Below are 16546 nucleotides of genomic sequence, written 5' to 3'. Positions count from 1 at the left end.
GAACCATGTATCCTCTAGTTCCATTGCCTCAAGAGCCGGCTGAAAATAATCCTGTATCATAGACAAGTACCGTTCGGAGTTCACAGTTATGGCACAACCATTATCCTGAAAAAAGTAAGGACCAATGATGCCTACTCGTGATATGGCGCACCACACAGTGAAAATGAGGTGAAAATGTGCCTCATCAGAAAAAAACACAATTGCGTCACAGGGTATCGTTGCTAACATGTCTTCACAAGAGGTCCGCCGTGTCAAATAGTCCCATGCTGACAAATGTTGGACCACGCACATTTTATACGGGTGAAAATTCAGTTCATCATGAAGAATCCGGTGGAGAGAACGTCTTGAAATGCCAAGAGCAAATGATTGCTTCCGAGCAGAGCGTTTCGGAGATTGCAGTACTGCTGCTCTAACTCTCTCGATGTTTTGTGGTGTTGTAATCCTTCTCTCAGGTCCCCTTCGTACACATGACACATTCCCTGCTGTTCTGAATGCATTCACCCAATTTACAATTGATTGCCGTCCAGGAACACGTCCGCGTGGAGGAACAGCGAATTGTAAACGAAAAGCACGCTGCACTGCAATGATCGAGTGGGCATTTGAAAAATACGCTTCAACACAAAATGACCTCTCCTCACGTGTCCACTGCATGATGGCAACTGAAAGGCAGAGGAATACAAATCTCCCATCAGCCACTGTAAGCCACACCCACTCTCCCCTCTCTTCGACCGACAGTGCCGCCACAGCATGCAGTGCAAAAAAGCAAATTACCGCGCTCCACCCTGTACATAGGAGCAGTATTATAGTAGTTATATTCTTATACATAGGAGCAGTATTATAGTAGTTATATTCTTGTACATAGGAGCAGTATTATAGTAGTTATATTCTTGTACATAGGAGCAGTATTATTGTAGTTATATTTTTGTACATATGAGCAGTATTATAGTAGATATATTCTTATACATAGGAGCAGTATTATAGTAGTTATATTCTTGTACATAGGAGCAGTATTATAGTAGTTATATTCTTATACATAGGAGCAGTATTATAGTAGTTATATTCTTGTACATAGGAGCAGTATTATAGTAGTTATATTCTTGTACATAGGAGCAGTATTATAGTAGTTATATTCTTGTACATAGGGGCAGTATTATAGTAGTTATATTCTTGTACATAGGAGCAGTATTATAGTAGTTATATTCTTGTACATAGGAGCAGTATTATAGTAGTTATATTCTTGTACATAGGGGCAGTATTATAGTAGTTAAAATCTTGTACATAGGGGCAGTATTATAGTAGTTATATTCTTGTACATAGGAGCAGTATTATAGTAGTTATATTCTTGTACATAGGAGCAGTATTATAGTAGTTATATTCTTGTACATAGTGGGCAGTATTATAGTAGTTATATTCTTGTACATAGGGGCAGTATTATAGTAGTTATATTCTTGTACATAGGGGCAGTATTATAGTAGTTATATTCTTGTACATAGGAGCAGTATTATAATAGTTATATTCTTGTACATATGAGCAGTATTATAGTAGTTATATTCTTGTACATAGGAGCAGTATTATAGTAGTTATATTCCTGTACATAGGAGCAGTATTATAGTAGTTATATTCTTGTACATAGGAGCAGTATTATAGTAGTTATATTCTTGTACATAGGAGCAGTATTATAGTAGTTATATTCTTGTACATAGGGGCAGTATTATAGTAGTTATATTCTTGTACATAGGGGCAGTATTATAGTAGTTATATTCTTGTACATAGTGGGCAGTATTATAGTAGTTATATTCTTGTACATAGGGGCAGTATTATAGTAGTTATATTCTTGTACATAGGGGCAGTATTATAGTAGTTATATTCTTGTACATAGGGGCAGTATTATAGTAGTTATATTCTTGTACATAGTGGGCAGTATTATAGTAGTTATATTCTTGTACATAGGGGCAGTATTATAGTAGTTATATTCTTGTACATAGGGGCAGTATTATAGTAGTTATATTCTTGTACATTGGAGCAGTATTATAATAGTTATATTCTTGTACATATGAGCAGTATTATAGTAGTTATATTCTTGTACATATGAGCAGTATTATAGTAGTTATAGTCTTGTACATAGGAGCAGTATTATAGTTATATTCTTGTACATAGGAGCAGTATTATAGTAGTTATATTCTTGTACATATGAGCAGTATTATAGTAGTTATATTCTTGTACATATGAGCAGTATTATAGTAGTTATAGTCTTGTACATAGGAGCAGTATTATAGTTATATTCTTGTACATAGGAGCAGTATTATAGTAGTTATATTCTTGTACATAGGAGCAGTATTATAGTAGTTATATTCTTGTACATAGGAGCAGTATTATAGTAGTTATATTCTTGTACATATGAGCAGTATTATAGTAGTTATATTCTTGTACATAGGAGCAGTATTATAGTAGTTATATTCTTGTACATATGAGCAGTATTATAGTAGTTATATTCTTGTACATAGGAGCAGTATTATAGTTATATTCTTGTACATAGGAGCAGTATTATAGTAGTTATATTCTTGTACATAGGAGCAGTATTATAGTTATATTCTTGTACATAGGAGCAGTATTATAGTAGTTATATTCTTGTACATAGGGGCAGCATTATAGTAGTTATATTCTTGTACATAGGGTCAGTATTATAGTATTATATTCTTGTACATAGGAGCAGTATTATAGTTGTTATATTCTTGTACATAGGAGCAGTATTATAGTTGTTGTATTCTTGTACATAGGGTCATTATTATAGTAGTATATTCTTGTACATAGGAGCAGTATTATAGTTGTTATATTCTTGTACATAGGGGCAGTATTATAGTAGTTATATTCTTGTACATAGGGGCAGTATTATAGTAGTTATATCCTTGTACATATGAGCAGTATTATAGTAGTTATATTCTTGTACATACAGGCAGTATTATAGTAGTTATATTCTTGTACATAGGAGCAGTATTATAGTAGTTATATTCTTGTACATAGGGGCAGTATTATAGTAGTTATATTCTTGTACATATGAGCAGTATTATAGTAGTTATATTCTTGTACATAGGAGCAGTATTATAGTAGTTATATTCTTGTACATAGAGGCAGTATTATAGTAGTTATATTCTTGTACATAGTGGGCAGTATTATAGTAGTTATATTCTTGTACATAGGGGCAGTATTATAGTAGTTATATTCTTGTACATAGGGGTCAGTATTATAGTAGTTATATTCTTGTACATAGTGGGCAGTATTATAGTAGTTATATTCTTGTACATAGGGGCAGTATTATAGTAGTTATATTCTTGTACATAGGAGCAGTATTATAGTAGTTATATTCTTGTACATAGAGGCAGTATTATAGTAGTTATATTCTTGTACATAGTGGGCAGTATTATAGTAGTTATATTCTTGTACATAGTGGGCAGTATTATAGTAGTTATATTCTTGTACATAGGGGCAGTATTATAGTAGTTATATTCTTGTACATAGGAGCAGTATTATAATAGTTATATTCTTGTACATATGAGCAGTATTATAGTAGTTATATTCTTGTACATAGGAGCAGTATTATAGTAGTTATATTCTTGTACATAGGAGTAGTATTATAGTAGTTATATTCTTGTACATAGGAGCAGTATTATAGTAGTTATATTCTTGTACATAGGAGCAGTATTATAGTAGTTATATTCTTGTACATAGGGGAAGTATTATAGTAGTTATATTCTTGTACATAGGAGCAGTATTATAGTAGTTATATTCTTGTACATAGGGGCAGTATTATAGTAGTTATATTCTTGTACATAGTGGGCAGTATTATAGTAGTTATATTGTTGTACATAGGGGCAGTATTATAGTAGTTATATTCTTGTACATAGGGGCAGTATTATAGTAGTTATATTCTTGTACATAGGAGCAGTATTATAATAGTTATATTCTTGTGCATAGGAGCAGTATTATAGTAGTTATATTCTTGTACATAGGAGCAGTATTATAGTAGTTATATTCTTGTACATAGGAGCAGTATTATAGTAGTTATATTCTTGTACATAGGAGCAGTATTATAGTAGTTATATTCTTGTACATATGAGCAGTATTATAGTAGTTATATTCTTGTACATAGGAGCAGTATTATAGTAGTTATATTCTTGTACATATGAGCAGTATTATAGTAGTTATATTCTTGTACATAGGAGCAGTATTATAGTTATATTCTTGTACATAGGAGCAGTATTATAGTAGTTATATTCTTGTACATAGGAGCAGTATTATAGTAGTTATATTCTTGTACATAGGGGCAGTATTATAGTAGTTATATTCTTGTACATAGGAGCAGTATTATAGTAGTTATATTCTTGTACATAGGGGCAGCATTATAGTAGTTATATTCTTGTACATAGGGTCAGTATTATAGTATTATATTCTTGTACATAGGAGCAGTATTATAGTTGTTGTATTCTTGTACATAGGAGCAGTATTATAGTTGTTGTATTCTTGTACATAGGAGGCAGTATTATAGTAGTATATTCTTGTACATAGGAGCAGTATTATAGTAGATATATTCTTGTACATAGGAGCAGTATTATAGTAGATATATTCTTGTACATAGGAGCAGTATTATAGTAGTTATATTCTTGTACATAGGGGACAGTAGTATAGTAGTTATATTCTTGTACATAGGAGCAGTATTATAGTAGTTATATTCTTGTACATAGGGGCAGTATTATAGTAGTTATATTCTTGTATATAGGGGCAGTATTATAGTAGTTATATTCTTGTACATAGGAGCAGTATTATAGTAGTTATATTCTTGTACATAGGGGCAGTATTATAGTAGTTATATTCTTGTATATAGGGGCAGTATTATAGTAGTTATATTCTTGTACATAGTAGCAGTATTATAGTAGTTATATTCTTGTACATAGGGGCAGTATTATAGTAGTTATATTCTTGTACATAGGGTGCAGTATTATAGTAGTTATATTCTTGTACATAGGAGCAGTATTATAGTAGTTATATTCTTGTACATAGGGGACAGTAGTATAGTAGTTATATTCTTGTACATATGAGCAGTATTATAGTAGTTATATTCTATTACATATTGTGTTTAATGAGTTTTTTACACCAGTGGATTTTATAAGATTACTTTGATCATGGTTTTGACAAGTTTCCTAATGTCTTGTCTTTTTGCTGTAAAGGGTAAGAGTTGGGAGGACGGTAAAAGACGGAGGGATAAAGACCAACTTCCTGACGGCCATACACCTGAAGACTCTGCCCAGTAAGTGTTGTCAGTGGCTCATGGATCCGCGGTGTCTCTCTCGTATGTTGTAGGTGATATTTTCGCTTATTTGGGGTGATTTGGGTCATGTACATTGGGGAGGAGCTAGAAGGAGATGGATCCTGGCATCCGTCAATATCAGGGACACTTTATAGTCCACGTCCATAAGAGACATCAGTATGATGTGGACGGTGGTGACTTCTGTTCCTGTTCTGCGTTCACGGAGCTGCAGGTTATATGTTTGCTCCACTTTATGTCAGTGACATCAGTGTATTGAGCATCATTTTTGTGTTGTATTGCGGAAGATAATGTGTGCAAAACTGTAAAGCGCTGCGGAATATGTTAGCGCTATATAAAAATAAAGATTATTATTATTAAGAAAGTTTAAGACTTTGCGTTTCCTTCTCTACAGAGAACCAGGTTTTGTAATCGCCTTGAAAAGCTGGAATTCAGTCCCGTGCTGATGTGGACGAGCCGTCAAGTGTTTTCAGCTCTTCTGTAAAATATCGCAACAAAAATGCGCTGACAACGGTGACTTTTGCCAGAATGAAGGAGCTGCAGTACAAGGATTGTCCACCGGGGGCAGACAAGGATCTCCTGCCAGGATGCGACACTGCATGGCAGGGGATCACAACATGCACTACAGTGGCCCCTCTTCTTCAGATGCAGCCGGGTCTTGATAAACTCTCCAGAGACCACCCGGTGTTATCCTGAGCGAGGCGCCCCCTTCTGGCCGCTGTGATCAGGCTGGAGTTCATTGAACACTATATTTTGCTGCTATCACATAGACCTTTCTTCACCGGACGATCGCTCCACGCCGCCTGCACAGACTATAGGATCACACCATACATCGTGGCATTTGACAGTTCAGCACAATTTTCCTATGTTGCTCTATATGTTCATATCCGAGCGCTAGCGAAGCAGTTCATGAAGCTAAATATGTCCAGGAGCCGCCGGTCCTCACTCAGCACATGCATGCTACCGGTGTGAGGGCTGCACGCCACGTTCCAGGGACAGCAATTCACTGCCATGTAGATATCACCCATCATAGTTCATGGGTGGCGGGGTGAGACCCCTGGACACTTCTCTGATCTTCTCCATGTTCACGGCATTGGTTTCTGTAAGCTCCCCATGTTGTATAATAGCGGTAATGTCCTGTACAGTGACTGTCCCCATTACATCTGTTATGTTGGTGTCTCTACCCTGGACCTCGGCCTCGCCCGACTCTAGTATCTCCTGTATTCGGCTGCAGACATGAGATGTTCCTTGGCTGATCCTTCTGTTACTTTGCAGATGTTTCTATGCCTGTGGCTGGCCATAGACATTACACCGGTGGCTGGTCCCACCGACAATGGTTGGCTCTGCCAATATCTACTCTACATCTATGGTTGTACTATTGTGACTGCTTTGACTAATTTCAGCTGTCCTGATTTTTTTCCTCATCGTTTGACTGGCTGGTCCTCCATGGTCTTGTCTGGTCCCACCAACCATCGGTCTCATAATTTAATTCATCTATGCAGTGACAGAATTGACCTCCTTATTCTTGTCTGGCCAAACCAACCTTCTCTTCTCTATGACTTTGTATAGAAAAGGAATTGGGACAGATCCTCCACCCGGACTCGAATCTGATCCAGGTGGATCCACACTCACATCACACAATCATAATTAGGTTCTATCTGACAACACTTGCTATTGATTTGTGCTCAATTGTGGATTGACCTTCATGATGTCTTCTGGCTGCACCAACCTTCTGTATCGCACACAACTGTTCTAATGTTCTTCATGTTGACCTCCGGGTGCTGTCTTGCGTAATCTTTCCAGGTTGTGTTCCTGGTTGACCTCCGTGATTTTGTCTAGCTGTTCTGACTGTGTTTTCCCAAGAGTGACCTAATCTCTTTGTTGAGTGACAAGACTGACCTAAACAGACTTTCATGGCTTTAGCAGTTCACTGTGACTGCCCTGATTTCCTTCATATTGATTGACACTATAGTCCTGTGACTTTGTTCTAGCTCTGTCTCCTGTGACTGCAGTCTCTGATCCCCTCGCAGTTGATTGACTGGAGTGACCTCCATGGTCTTGTATCCCTGTAATGACTCTCTCTCACTCTCTTGTGTGACTGTCATCGCTGATCCCCTCGCAGTTGATTGACTGGAGTGACCTCCATGGTCTTGTCTCCCTGTATTGACTCTCTCACCCTCTCTTGTGTGACTGTCATCGCTGATCTCCTTGAAGGTGATTGACTGGAGTGGCCTCCATGGTCTTGTCTGGCTGTAGTGAGTGACTGTTGCATGCGATCTGATCTTCGCCATGTTATGTGATTGGATTCACCACCTTTATTCTTCCATAGTTGAGCAGAGATGTTGCTGGAAAGAATATGTATATATTTGGGTATTGTGTATATATAGAAACCATTTTGTGACACAGAACAGTTCATATTGTATTTGATCTCTTACTTTTCCACTCACTATAAATCCGACCTCCGCTTCTGGGGAAGACTTATCACTATGTCTCCTCCCCTGCAGGTTTCTAGCCTCCTCCCCTGCAGGTCTCTATTCTCCTCCCCTATAAGTCTCTAGCCTCCTCCCCTGCAGGTCTCTAGTCTCCTCCCCTATAAGTCTCTAGTCTCCTCCCGTGCAGGTCTCTAATCTCCCCTGCAGGTCTCCACTCCCCTCAACTACAGGTCTCTAGCCTCTTCCCCTACAGGTCTCTAGTCTCCTCCCCTATAAGTCTGTAGTCTCCTCCCCTGCAGGTCTCTAGTCTCCTCCCCTGCAGGTCTCTAATCTCCTCCCCTGCAGGTCTCCACTCTCCTCAACTACAGGTCTCTAGCCTCTTCCCCTACAGGTCTCTAGTCTCCTCACCTATAAGTCTCTAGTCTCCTCCCCTGCAGGTCTCTCGTCTCCTCCCGTGCAGGTCTCTAATCTCCTCCCCTGCAGGTCTCCACTCTCCTCAACTACAGGTCTCTAGCCTCTTCCCCTACAGGTCTCTAGTCTCCTCCCCTATAAGTCTCTAGTCTCCTCCCCTGCAGGTCTCTAGTCTCCTCCCCTGCAGGTCTCTAATCTCCTCCCCTGCAGGTCTCCACTCTCCTCAACTACAGGTCTCTAGCCTCTTCCCCTGCAGATCTCTAGTCTCCTCCCCTGCAGGTCTACAGTCTCCTCCCCTGCAGGTCTCCACTCTCCTCAACTACAGGTCTCTAGCCTCTTCCCCTACAGGTCTCTAGTCTCCTCACCTATAAGTCTCTAGTCTCCTCCCCTATAAGTCTCTAGTCTCCTCCCCTGCAGGTCTCTACTCTCCTCCCCTGAAGGTCTCTAATCTCCTCCCCTGCAGGTCTCCACTCTCCTCAACTACAGGTCTCTAGCCTCTTCCCCTGCAGATCTCTAGTCTCCTCCCCTGCAGGTCTACAGTCTCCTCCCCTGCAGGTCTCCACTCTCCTCAACTACAGGTCTCTAGCCTCTTCCCCTATAAGTCTCTAGTCTCCTCCCCTGCAGGTCTCTAGTCTCCTCCCGTGCAGGTCTCTAATCTCCTCCCCTGCAGGTCTCCACTCTCCTCAACTACAGGTCTCTAGCCTCTTCCCCTGCAGATCTCTAGTCTCCTCCCCTGCAGGTCTACAGTCTCCTCCCCTGCAGGTCTCCACTCTCCTCAACTACAGGTCTCTAGCCTCTTCCCCTATAAGTCTCTAGTCTCCTCCCCTGCAGGTCTCTAGTCTCCTCCCGTGCAGGTCTCTAATCTCCTCCCCTGCAGGTCTCCACTCTCCTCAACTACAGGTCTCTAGCCTCTTCCCCTGCAGATCTCTAGTCTCCTCCCCTGCAGGTCTACAGTCTCCTCCCCTGCAGGTCTCCACTCTTTTCAACTACAGGTCTCTAGCCTCTTCCCCTATAAGTCTCTAGTCTCCTCCCCTGCAGGTCTCTAGTCTCCTCCCGTGCAGGTCTCTAATCTCCTCCCCTGCAGGTCTCCACTCTCCTCAACTACAGGTCTCTAGCCTCTTCCCCTACAGGTCTCTAGTCTCCTCCCCTATAAGTCTCTAGTCTCCTCCCCTGCAGGTCTCTAGTCTCCTCCCCTGCAGGTCTCTAATCTCCTCCCCTGCAGGTCTTCACTCTCCTCAACTACAGGTCTCTAGCCTCTTCCCCTACAGGTCTCTAGTCTCCTCACCTATAAGTCTCTAGTCTCCTCCCCTATAAGTCTCTAGTCTCCTCCCCTGCAGGGCTCTAGTCTCCTCCCCTGCAGGTCTCTAATCTCCTCCCCTGCAGGTCTCCACTCTCCTCAACTACAGGTCTCTAGCCTCTTCCCCTGCAGGTCTCTAGTCTCCTCCCCTGCAGGTCTACAGTCTCCTCCCCTGCAGGGCTCCACTCTCCTCAACTACAGGTCTCTAGTCTCCTCCCCTATAAGTCTCTAGTCTCCTCCCCTATAAGTCTCTAGTCTCCTCCCCTGCAGGTCTCTAGTCTCCTCCCGTGCAGGTCTCTAATCTCCTCCCCTGCAGGTCTCCACTCTCCTCAACTACAGGTCTCTAGCCTCTTCCCCTACAGGTCTCTAGTCTCCTCCCCTGCAGGTCTCTAGTCTCCTCCCCTGCAGGTCTCTAATCTCCTCCTCTGCAGGTCTTCACTCTCCTCAACTACAGGTCTCTAGCCTCTTCCCCTACAGGTCTCTAGTCTCCTCACCTATAAGTCTCTAGTCTCCTCCCCTGCAGGTCTACAGTCTCCTCCCCTGCAGGTCTCCACTCTCCTCAACTACAGGTCTCTAGTCTCCTCCCCTATAAGTCTCTAGTCTCCTCCCCTGCAGGTCTCTAGTCTCCTCCCCTGCAGGTCTCCACTCTCCTCAACTACAGGTCTCTAGCCTCTTCCCCTGCAGGTCTCTAGTTTCCTCCCCTGCAGGTCTACAGTCTCCTCCCCTGCAGGTCTCTAATCTCCTCCCCTGCAGGTCTCCAGTCTTCTCAACTACAGGTCTCTAGCCTCTTCCCCTACAGGTCTCTAGTCTCCTCCCCTATAAGCCTCTAGTCTCCTCCCCTGCAGGGCTCTAGTCTCCTCCCCTGCAGGTCTACAGTCTCCTCCCCTGCGGGTCTCTAATCTCCTCCCCTGCAGGTCTCCACTCTCCTCAACTACAGGTCTCTAGCCTCTTCCCCTACAGGTCTCTAGTCTCCTCCCCTATAAGTCTCTAGTCTCCTCCCCTGCAGGTCTCTAGCCTCTTCCCCTGCAGGTCTCTAGTCTCCTCCCCTGCAGGTCTCTAATCTCCTCCACTGCAGGTCTCCAGTCTTCTCAACTACAGGTCTCTAGCCTCTTCCCCTACAGGTCTCTAGTCTCCTCCCCTATAAGTCTCTAGTCTCCTCCCCTGCAGTTCTCCAGTCTCCTCTCCTGCAGGTCTCTAGTCTCCTCCCCTATAAGTCTCTAGTCTCCTCCCCTGCAGGTCTCTAGTCTCCTCCGCTACAGGTCTCTAGTCTCCTCCCCTACAGGTCTCCAGTCTCCTTCCCTGCAGGTCTCCAGTCTCCTTCCCCTGTGAACGTCTCCAGTTTCTTCCCCTGCAGGTCTCCAGTCTCTTCCTCCTCAGCATGTCTCCAGTCTCCCTTCCCCCTGTGGCTCTCCAGTCTCCTTCTCAGCAGGTTTCCAGTCTCCTTCCCCCTGCACGTCTCCAGTCTCCTCCTCTGCAGTTCTCCAGTCTACTTCCCCTCTTCAGGTCTCCAGTCTCCTCCCCTGCAGGTGTCCAGTCTCCTCCCCTGCAGGTGTCCAGTCTCCTCCCCTGCAGGTCTCTAGTCTCCTTCAGGTCTCCAGTCTCCCTTCCCCCTGCAGGTCTCTAGTCTCCTCTACTGCAGGTTTCTAGTCTCCTGCAGGTCTCCAGTCTCCTCCCCTGCAGGTCTCTAGTCTCCTGCAGTTCTCCAGTCTCCTTCCCCTCTTCAGGTCTCTAGTCTCCTTCCCCTCTTCAGGTGTCCAGTCTCCTCCCTGCAGGTGTCCAGTCTCCTCCCCTGCAGGTCTCCAGTCTCCTCCCCTGCAGGTCTCTAGTCTCCTTCAGGTCTCCAGTCTCCCTTCCCCTCTTCAGGTCTCTAGTCTCCTTCCCCTCTTCAGGTCTCTAGTCTCCTTCCCCTCTTCAGGTCTCCAGTCTCCTCCCTGCAGGTGTCCAGTCTCCTCCCCTGCAGGTCTCCAGTCTCCTCCCCTGCAGGTCTCCAGTCTCCTCCCCTGCAGGTCTCTAGTCTCCTTCAGGTCTCCAGTCTCCCTTCCCCCTGCAGATCTCCAGTCTCCTCCCCTGCAGGTTTCTAGTCTCCTTCCCCTCTTCAGGTCTGCAGTCTCCTCCCCTGCAGGTGTCCAGTCTCCTCCCCTGCAGGTCTCCAGTCTCCTCCCCTGCAGGTCTCCAGGCTTCTCCCCTGCAGGTCTCCAGTCTCCTCCCCTGCAGGTCTCCAGTCTCCTCCCCTGCAGGTCTCCAGTCTCCTCCCCTGCAGGTCTCCAGTCTCCTTCCCCTCTTCAGGTCTCCAGTCTCCTCCCCTGCAGGTCTCCAGTCTCCTCCCCTGCAGGTCTCCAGTCTCCTCCCCTGCAGGTCTCCAGTCTCCTCCCCTGCAGGTCTCCAGTCTCCTTCCCCTCTTCAGGTCTCCAGTCTCCTCCCCTGCAGGTCTCCAGTCTCCTTCCCCTCTTCAGGTCTCCAGTCTCCTTCCCCTCTTCAGGTCTCCAGTCTCCTTCACCTCTTCAGGTCTCCAGTCTCCTCCCCTGCAGGTCTCCAGTCTCCTTCCCCTCTTCAGATCTCCAGTCTCCTCCCCTGCAGTTCACCAGTCTCCTTCTCCCCTGCAGGTCTCCAGTCTCCTCCCTTGCAGGTCTCCAGTCTCCTTCCCCTCTTCAGGTCTCCAGTCTCCTCCCCTGCAGTTCTCCAGTCTCCTTCCCCTCTTCAGGTCTCCAGTCTCCTCCACTGCTGGTCTCCAGTCTCCTTCCCCTCTTCAGGTCTCCAGTCTCCTCCCCTGCTGGTCTCCAGTCTCCTTCCCCTCTTCAGGTCTCCAGTCTCCTCCCCTGCAGGTCTCTAGTCTCCTTCAGGTCTCCAGTCTCCTCCCCTCTTCAGGTCTCCAGTCTCCTCCCCTGCAGGTCTCCAGTCTCCTCTGCTGGTCTCCAGTCTCCTTCCCCTCTTCAGGTCTCCAGTCTCCTCCCCTGCTGGTCTCCAGTCTCCTTCCCCTCTTCAGGTCTCCGGTCTCCTCCCCTGCAGGTCTCTAGTCTCCTTCAGGTCTCCAGTCTCCTCCCCTCTTCAGGTCTCCAGTCTCCTCCCCTGCAGGTCTCCAGTCTCCTCTGCTGGTCTCCAGTCTCCTTCCCCTCTTCAGGTCTCCAGTCTTCTCCCCTGCAGGTCTCTAGTCTCCTTCAGGTCTCCAGTCTCCTCCCCTCTTCAGGTCTCCAGTCTCCTCCCCTGCAGGTCTCCAGTCTCCTCTGCAGTTCTCCAGTCTCCTTCCCCTCTTCAGGTCTCCAGTCTCCTCCACTGCTGGTCTCCAGTCTCCTTCCCCTCTTCAGGTCTCCAGTCTCCTTCCCTGCTGGTCTCCAGTCTCCTTCCCCTCTTCAGGTCTCCTGTCTCCTCCCCTGCAGGTCTCTAGTCTCCTTCAGGTCTCCAGTCTCCTCCCCTCTTCAGGTCTCCAGTCTCCTCCCCTGCAGGTCTCCAGTCTCCTCTGCTGGTCTCCAGTCTCCTTCCCCTCTTCAGGTCTCCAGTCTCCTCCCCTGCTGGTCTCCAGTCTCCTTCCCCTCTTCAGGTCTCCAGTCTCCTCCCCTGCAGGTCTCTAGTCTCCTTCCCCTCTTCAGATCTCCAGTCTCCTCCCCTGCAGTTCTCCAGTCTCCTTCTCCCCTGCAGGTCTCCAGTCTCCTCCCTTGCAGGTCTCCAGTCTCCTTCCCCTCTTCAGATCTCCAGTCTCCTCCCCTGCAGTTCTCCAGTCTCCTTCTTCCCTGCAGGTCTCCAGTCTCCTCCCTTGCAGGTCTCCAGTCTCCTTCCCCTCTTCAGGTCTCCAGTCTCCTCCCCTGCAGTTCTCCAGTCTCCTTCCCCTCTTCAGGTCTCCAGTCTCCTCCACTGCTGGTCTCCAGTCTCCTTCCCCTCTTCAGGTCTCCAGTCTCCTCCCCTGCTGGTCTCCAGTCTCCTTCCCCTCTTCAGGTCTCCAGTCTCCTCCCCTGCAGGTCTCTAGTCTCCTTCAGGTCTCCAGTCTCCTCCCCTCTTCAGGTCTCCAGTCTCCTCCCCTGCAGGTCTCCAGTCTCCTCTGCTGGTCTCCAGTCTCCTTCCCCTCTTCAGGTCTCCAGTCTCCTCCCCTGCTGGTCTCCAGTCTCCTTCCCCTCTTCAGGTCTCCAGTCTCCTCCCCTGCTGGTCTCCAGTCTCCTCCCCTGCAGGTCTCTAGTCTCCTTCAGGTCTCCAGTCTCCTCCCCTCTTCAGGTCTCCAGTCTCCTCCCCTGCAGGTCTCCAGTCTCCTCTGCTGGTCTCCAGTCTCCTTCCCCTCTTCAGGTCTCCAGTCTCCTCCCCTGCTGGTCTCCAGTCTCCTTCCCCTCTTCAGGTCTCCAGTCTCCTCCCCTGCAGTTCTCCAGTCTCCTTCCCCTCTTCAGGTCTCCAGTCTCCTCCACTGCTGGTCTCCAGTCTCCTTCCCCTCTTCAGGTCTCCAGTCTCCTCCCCTGCTGGTCTCCAGTCTCCTTCCCCTCTTCAGGTCTCCAGTCTCCTCCCCTGCAGGTCTCTAGTCTCCTTCAGGTCTCCAGTCTCCTCCCCTCTTCAGGTCTCCAGTCTCCTCCCCTGCAGGTCTCCAGTCTCCTCTGCTGGTCTCCAGTCTCCTTCCCCTCTTCAGGTCTCCAGTCTCCTCCCCTGCAGGTCTCTAGTCTCCTTCAGGTCTCCAGTCTCCTCCCCTCTTCAGGTCTCCAGTCTCCTCCCCTGCAGGTCTCCAGTCTCCTCTGCTGGTCTCCAGTCTCCTTCCCCTCTTCAGGTCTCCAGTCTCCTCCCCTGCAGGTCTCTAGTCTCCTTCAGGTCTCCAGTCTCCTCCCCTCTTCAGGTCTCCAGTCTCCTCCCCTGCAGGTCTCCAGTCTCCTCTGCTGGTCTCCAGTCTCCTTCCCCTCTTCAGGTCTCCAGTCTCCTCCCCTGCAGGTCTCTAGTCTCCTTCAGGTCTCCAGTCTCCTCCCCTCTTCAGGTCTCCAGTCTCCTCCCCTGCAGGTCTCCAGTCTCCTCTGCTGGTCTCCAGTCTCCTTCCCCTCTTCAGGTCTCCAGTCTCCTCCCCTGCAGTTTTCCAGTCTCCTTCCCCTCTTCAGGTCTCCAGTCTCCTCCCCTGCAGACCTCCAGTCTCCTCCTGTGCAAGTGTCTATTCCTCCTCCTATGAATTCCTTACTCCATAGTTTGCTCGTTTGCACAGATTCCTCAGTGCTAATTACTAGTTATGATCAGTCAGTTAAGCTGTAGGCAATAATGGAATGCTAATAACATAAGTTCCCGGGGGCATTAGATGTCACATAGGTTGTGATTAATGAGCAGAACTTTTATTGATCATGTTATTATAAGGTCCGATCCTTACGTCTCATATCCTGGTGCTTCTGTCTGGATATTTATAACACCAAAGGAAGAACATCAGGACCTCGGGGGTTACACATCGGAGTCCTGACAATTGAGGGTTAATAAATGTGGGCCAATGCCCCTATTTTCTATGTGACTGTATATGTGGTTTCTGTTTTCGGCATTTTTTCGTCCTAGGGTCACTGTGATGCTATTGGCAAACAGGAAGTCTCTGTGCACAGGGGAATATCTTCCTCCATAATGAGCTGTTTGCCAGCTATCTCCTGATCCTGGCTCTTCTGTATGTGTGTGTCTCATTAATGGCTCTTTTATATGATGCGGTCATCTTTATGTATGTAATAATTACACCTTCATTAGGAGCAGTGATATGATAATGAGGGTGGGCTGTGATTGGTTTGGGTGAATGGCTCCTCCTACGAGGGACAGCGAGGAGGTTCCAGATATTCCAGGCATCAGTCCTAGTAGGGACTTTATTCTGGAGCATCAACCAGTCAAACTGCGTCTTATAGAGGACTCCATCCAGATACTGGCGGCAGGTTACTCCACTCTCACCATTGAAAACAAGAAAGATATATATCTTGGTACCGTGTTAGCCAATAGATAGAAAAATATTTAGAATTGAGAGTCCTCAGTAGTTGATACCTTTTAATGGCTAACTGAAAAGATGGTAACAAATTGCAAGCTTTCGAGACAACACAGGTCTCTTCATCAGGCATAGACGAAAATAAATTCTGGAGAATCACATATTTATGCACAACATAGCACAGAAAAAAAACAAGCAGACAGGTGACATGAAGCAGAATTATCATGAGTGAAAAACAGTTATGTCCATAAATATTGGACCAGTTCTTAGATAAGGAACGTTTTATTGTCCTCTGATTGCAGTCTGGTTCTGTTGTGATGACCCCACATGGTCTGAGGGGCAAATTCCTTAGTTCCTTAGTTGATGTAAAAAGACATAAATCCATGCAACACATTCATTCCTGCACGGAGAGTGTCAAAGGTCGTCATCAGTTTATATTCCCATATTCTTCTGTCTCTCTGAGATTTTGAAATTACATTTTAATGCAAGTAATTTCATGTCCATAATGTTGTGATTGGGGAGACAAAAATGTATTGCCACAGGTAGATCCATTCTTTTTTCTCTTATTGTGTGGCGATGAGAATTCATTCTTGTTCTAAGCTTTTGCCCTGTCTCCCCCACATACAGACCCCCAGTTGGACATTTAGTACAAATTTCTAAGCGTCCAACTGGGGGTCTGTATGTGGGGGAGACAGGGCAAAAGCTTAGAACAAGAATGAATTCTCATCGCCACACAATAAGAGAAAAAAGAATGGATCTACCTGTGGCAATACATTTTTGTCTCCCCAATCGTAACATTATAGACATGAAATTACTTGTATTAAAAGGTAGCTTCAAATCTCAGAGACAGAAGAATATGGGAATATAAACTGATGATGACCTTTGACACTCTCAGTGCAGGAATGAATGTGTCGCATGGATTTATGTCTTTTTACAGTTCTGGGATCGGAGGTCGTATCATCGTTGCATTGTGTCAGTTCTGGGATCGGAGGTCGTATCATCGTTACATTGTGTCAGTTCAGGGATCGATGGTCGTATCATCGTTACATTGTGTCAGTTCCTCTGTTTATTATATCTTTGCTGTCTTATATTGTAGAGAGCCCCTCGTTATAATGTGTATTAACTCCTTGTCTCCTGTATATATCAAGTTATTGCTTGTTGTGTATCCAGAAAGCTGCAGACAATTTTAT

The 16546-nt window shown here is 45.9% G+C and overlaps 1 protein-coding gene across 2 annotated transcripts in view; it reads left to right on the top strand.

Moving 5' to 3' along the window:
* IL11RA (interleukin 11 receptor subunit alpha) overlaps positions 1-11547 on the top strand; it is a 175043-nt gene extending 163496 nt beyond the window's left edge. For both annotated transcript variants that reach the window (XM_069745850.1, XM_069745849.1), the window contains exons 11-12: positions 5223-5302; positions 5715-11547. In XM_069745850.1, the coding sequence (XP_069601951.1) occupies positions 5223-5302; positions 5715-5731 (97 nt within the window). In that variant the 3' untranslated portion in view covers positions 5732-11547. The remainder of the gene's footprint in view (positions 1-5222; positions 5303-5714) is intronic.
* Positions 11548-16546: the final 4999 nt, after the last annotated feature.

This window comes from Ranitomeya imitator, chromosome 1 (assembly GCF_032444005.1).
Source record: "Ranitomeya imitator isolate aRanImi1 chromosome 1, aRanImi1.pri, whole genome shotgun sequence".
Classification (NCBI taxonomy): domain Eukaryota; kingdom Metazoa; phylum Chordata; class Amphibia; order Anura; family Dendrobatidae; genus Ranitomeya; species Ranitomeya imitator.
The sequence above is the reverse complement of the archived record's forward strand: the minus strand, read 5'-3'. Positions and strand labels throughout refer to the sequence as shown.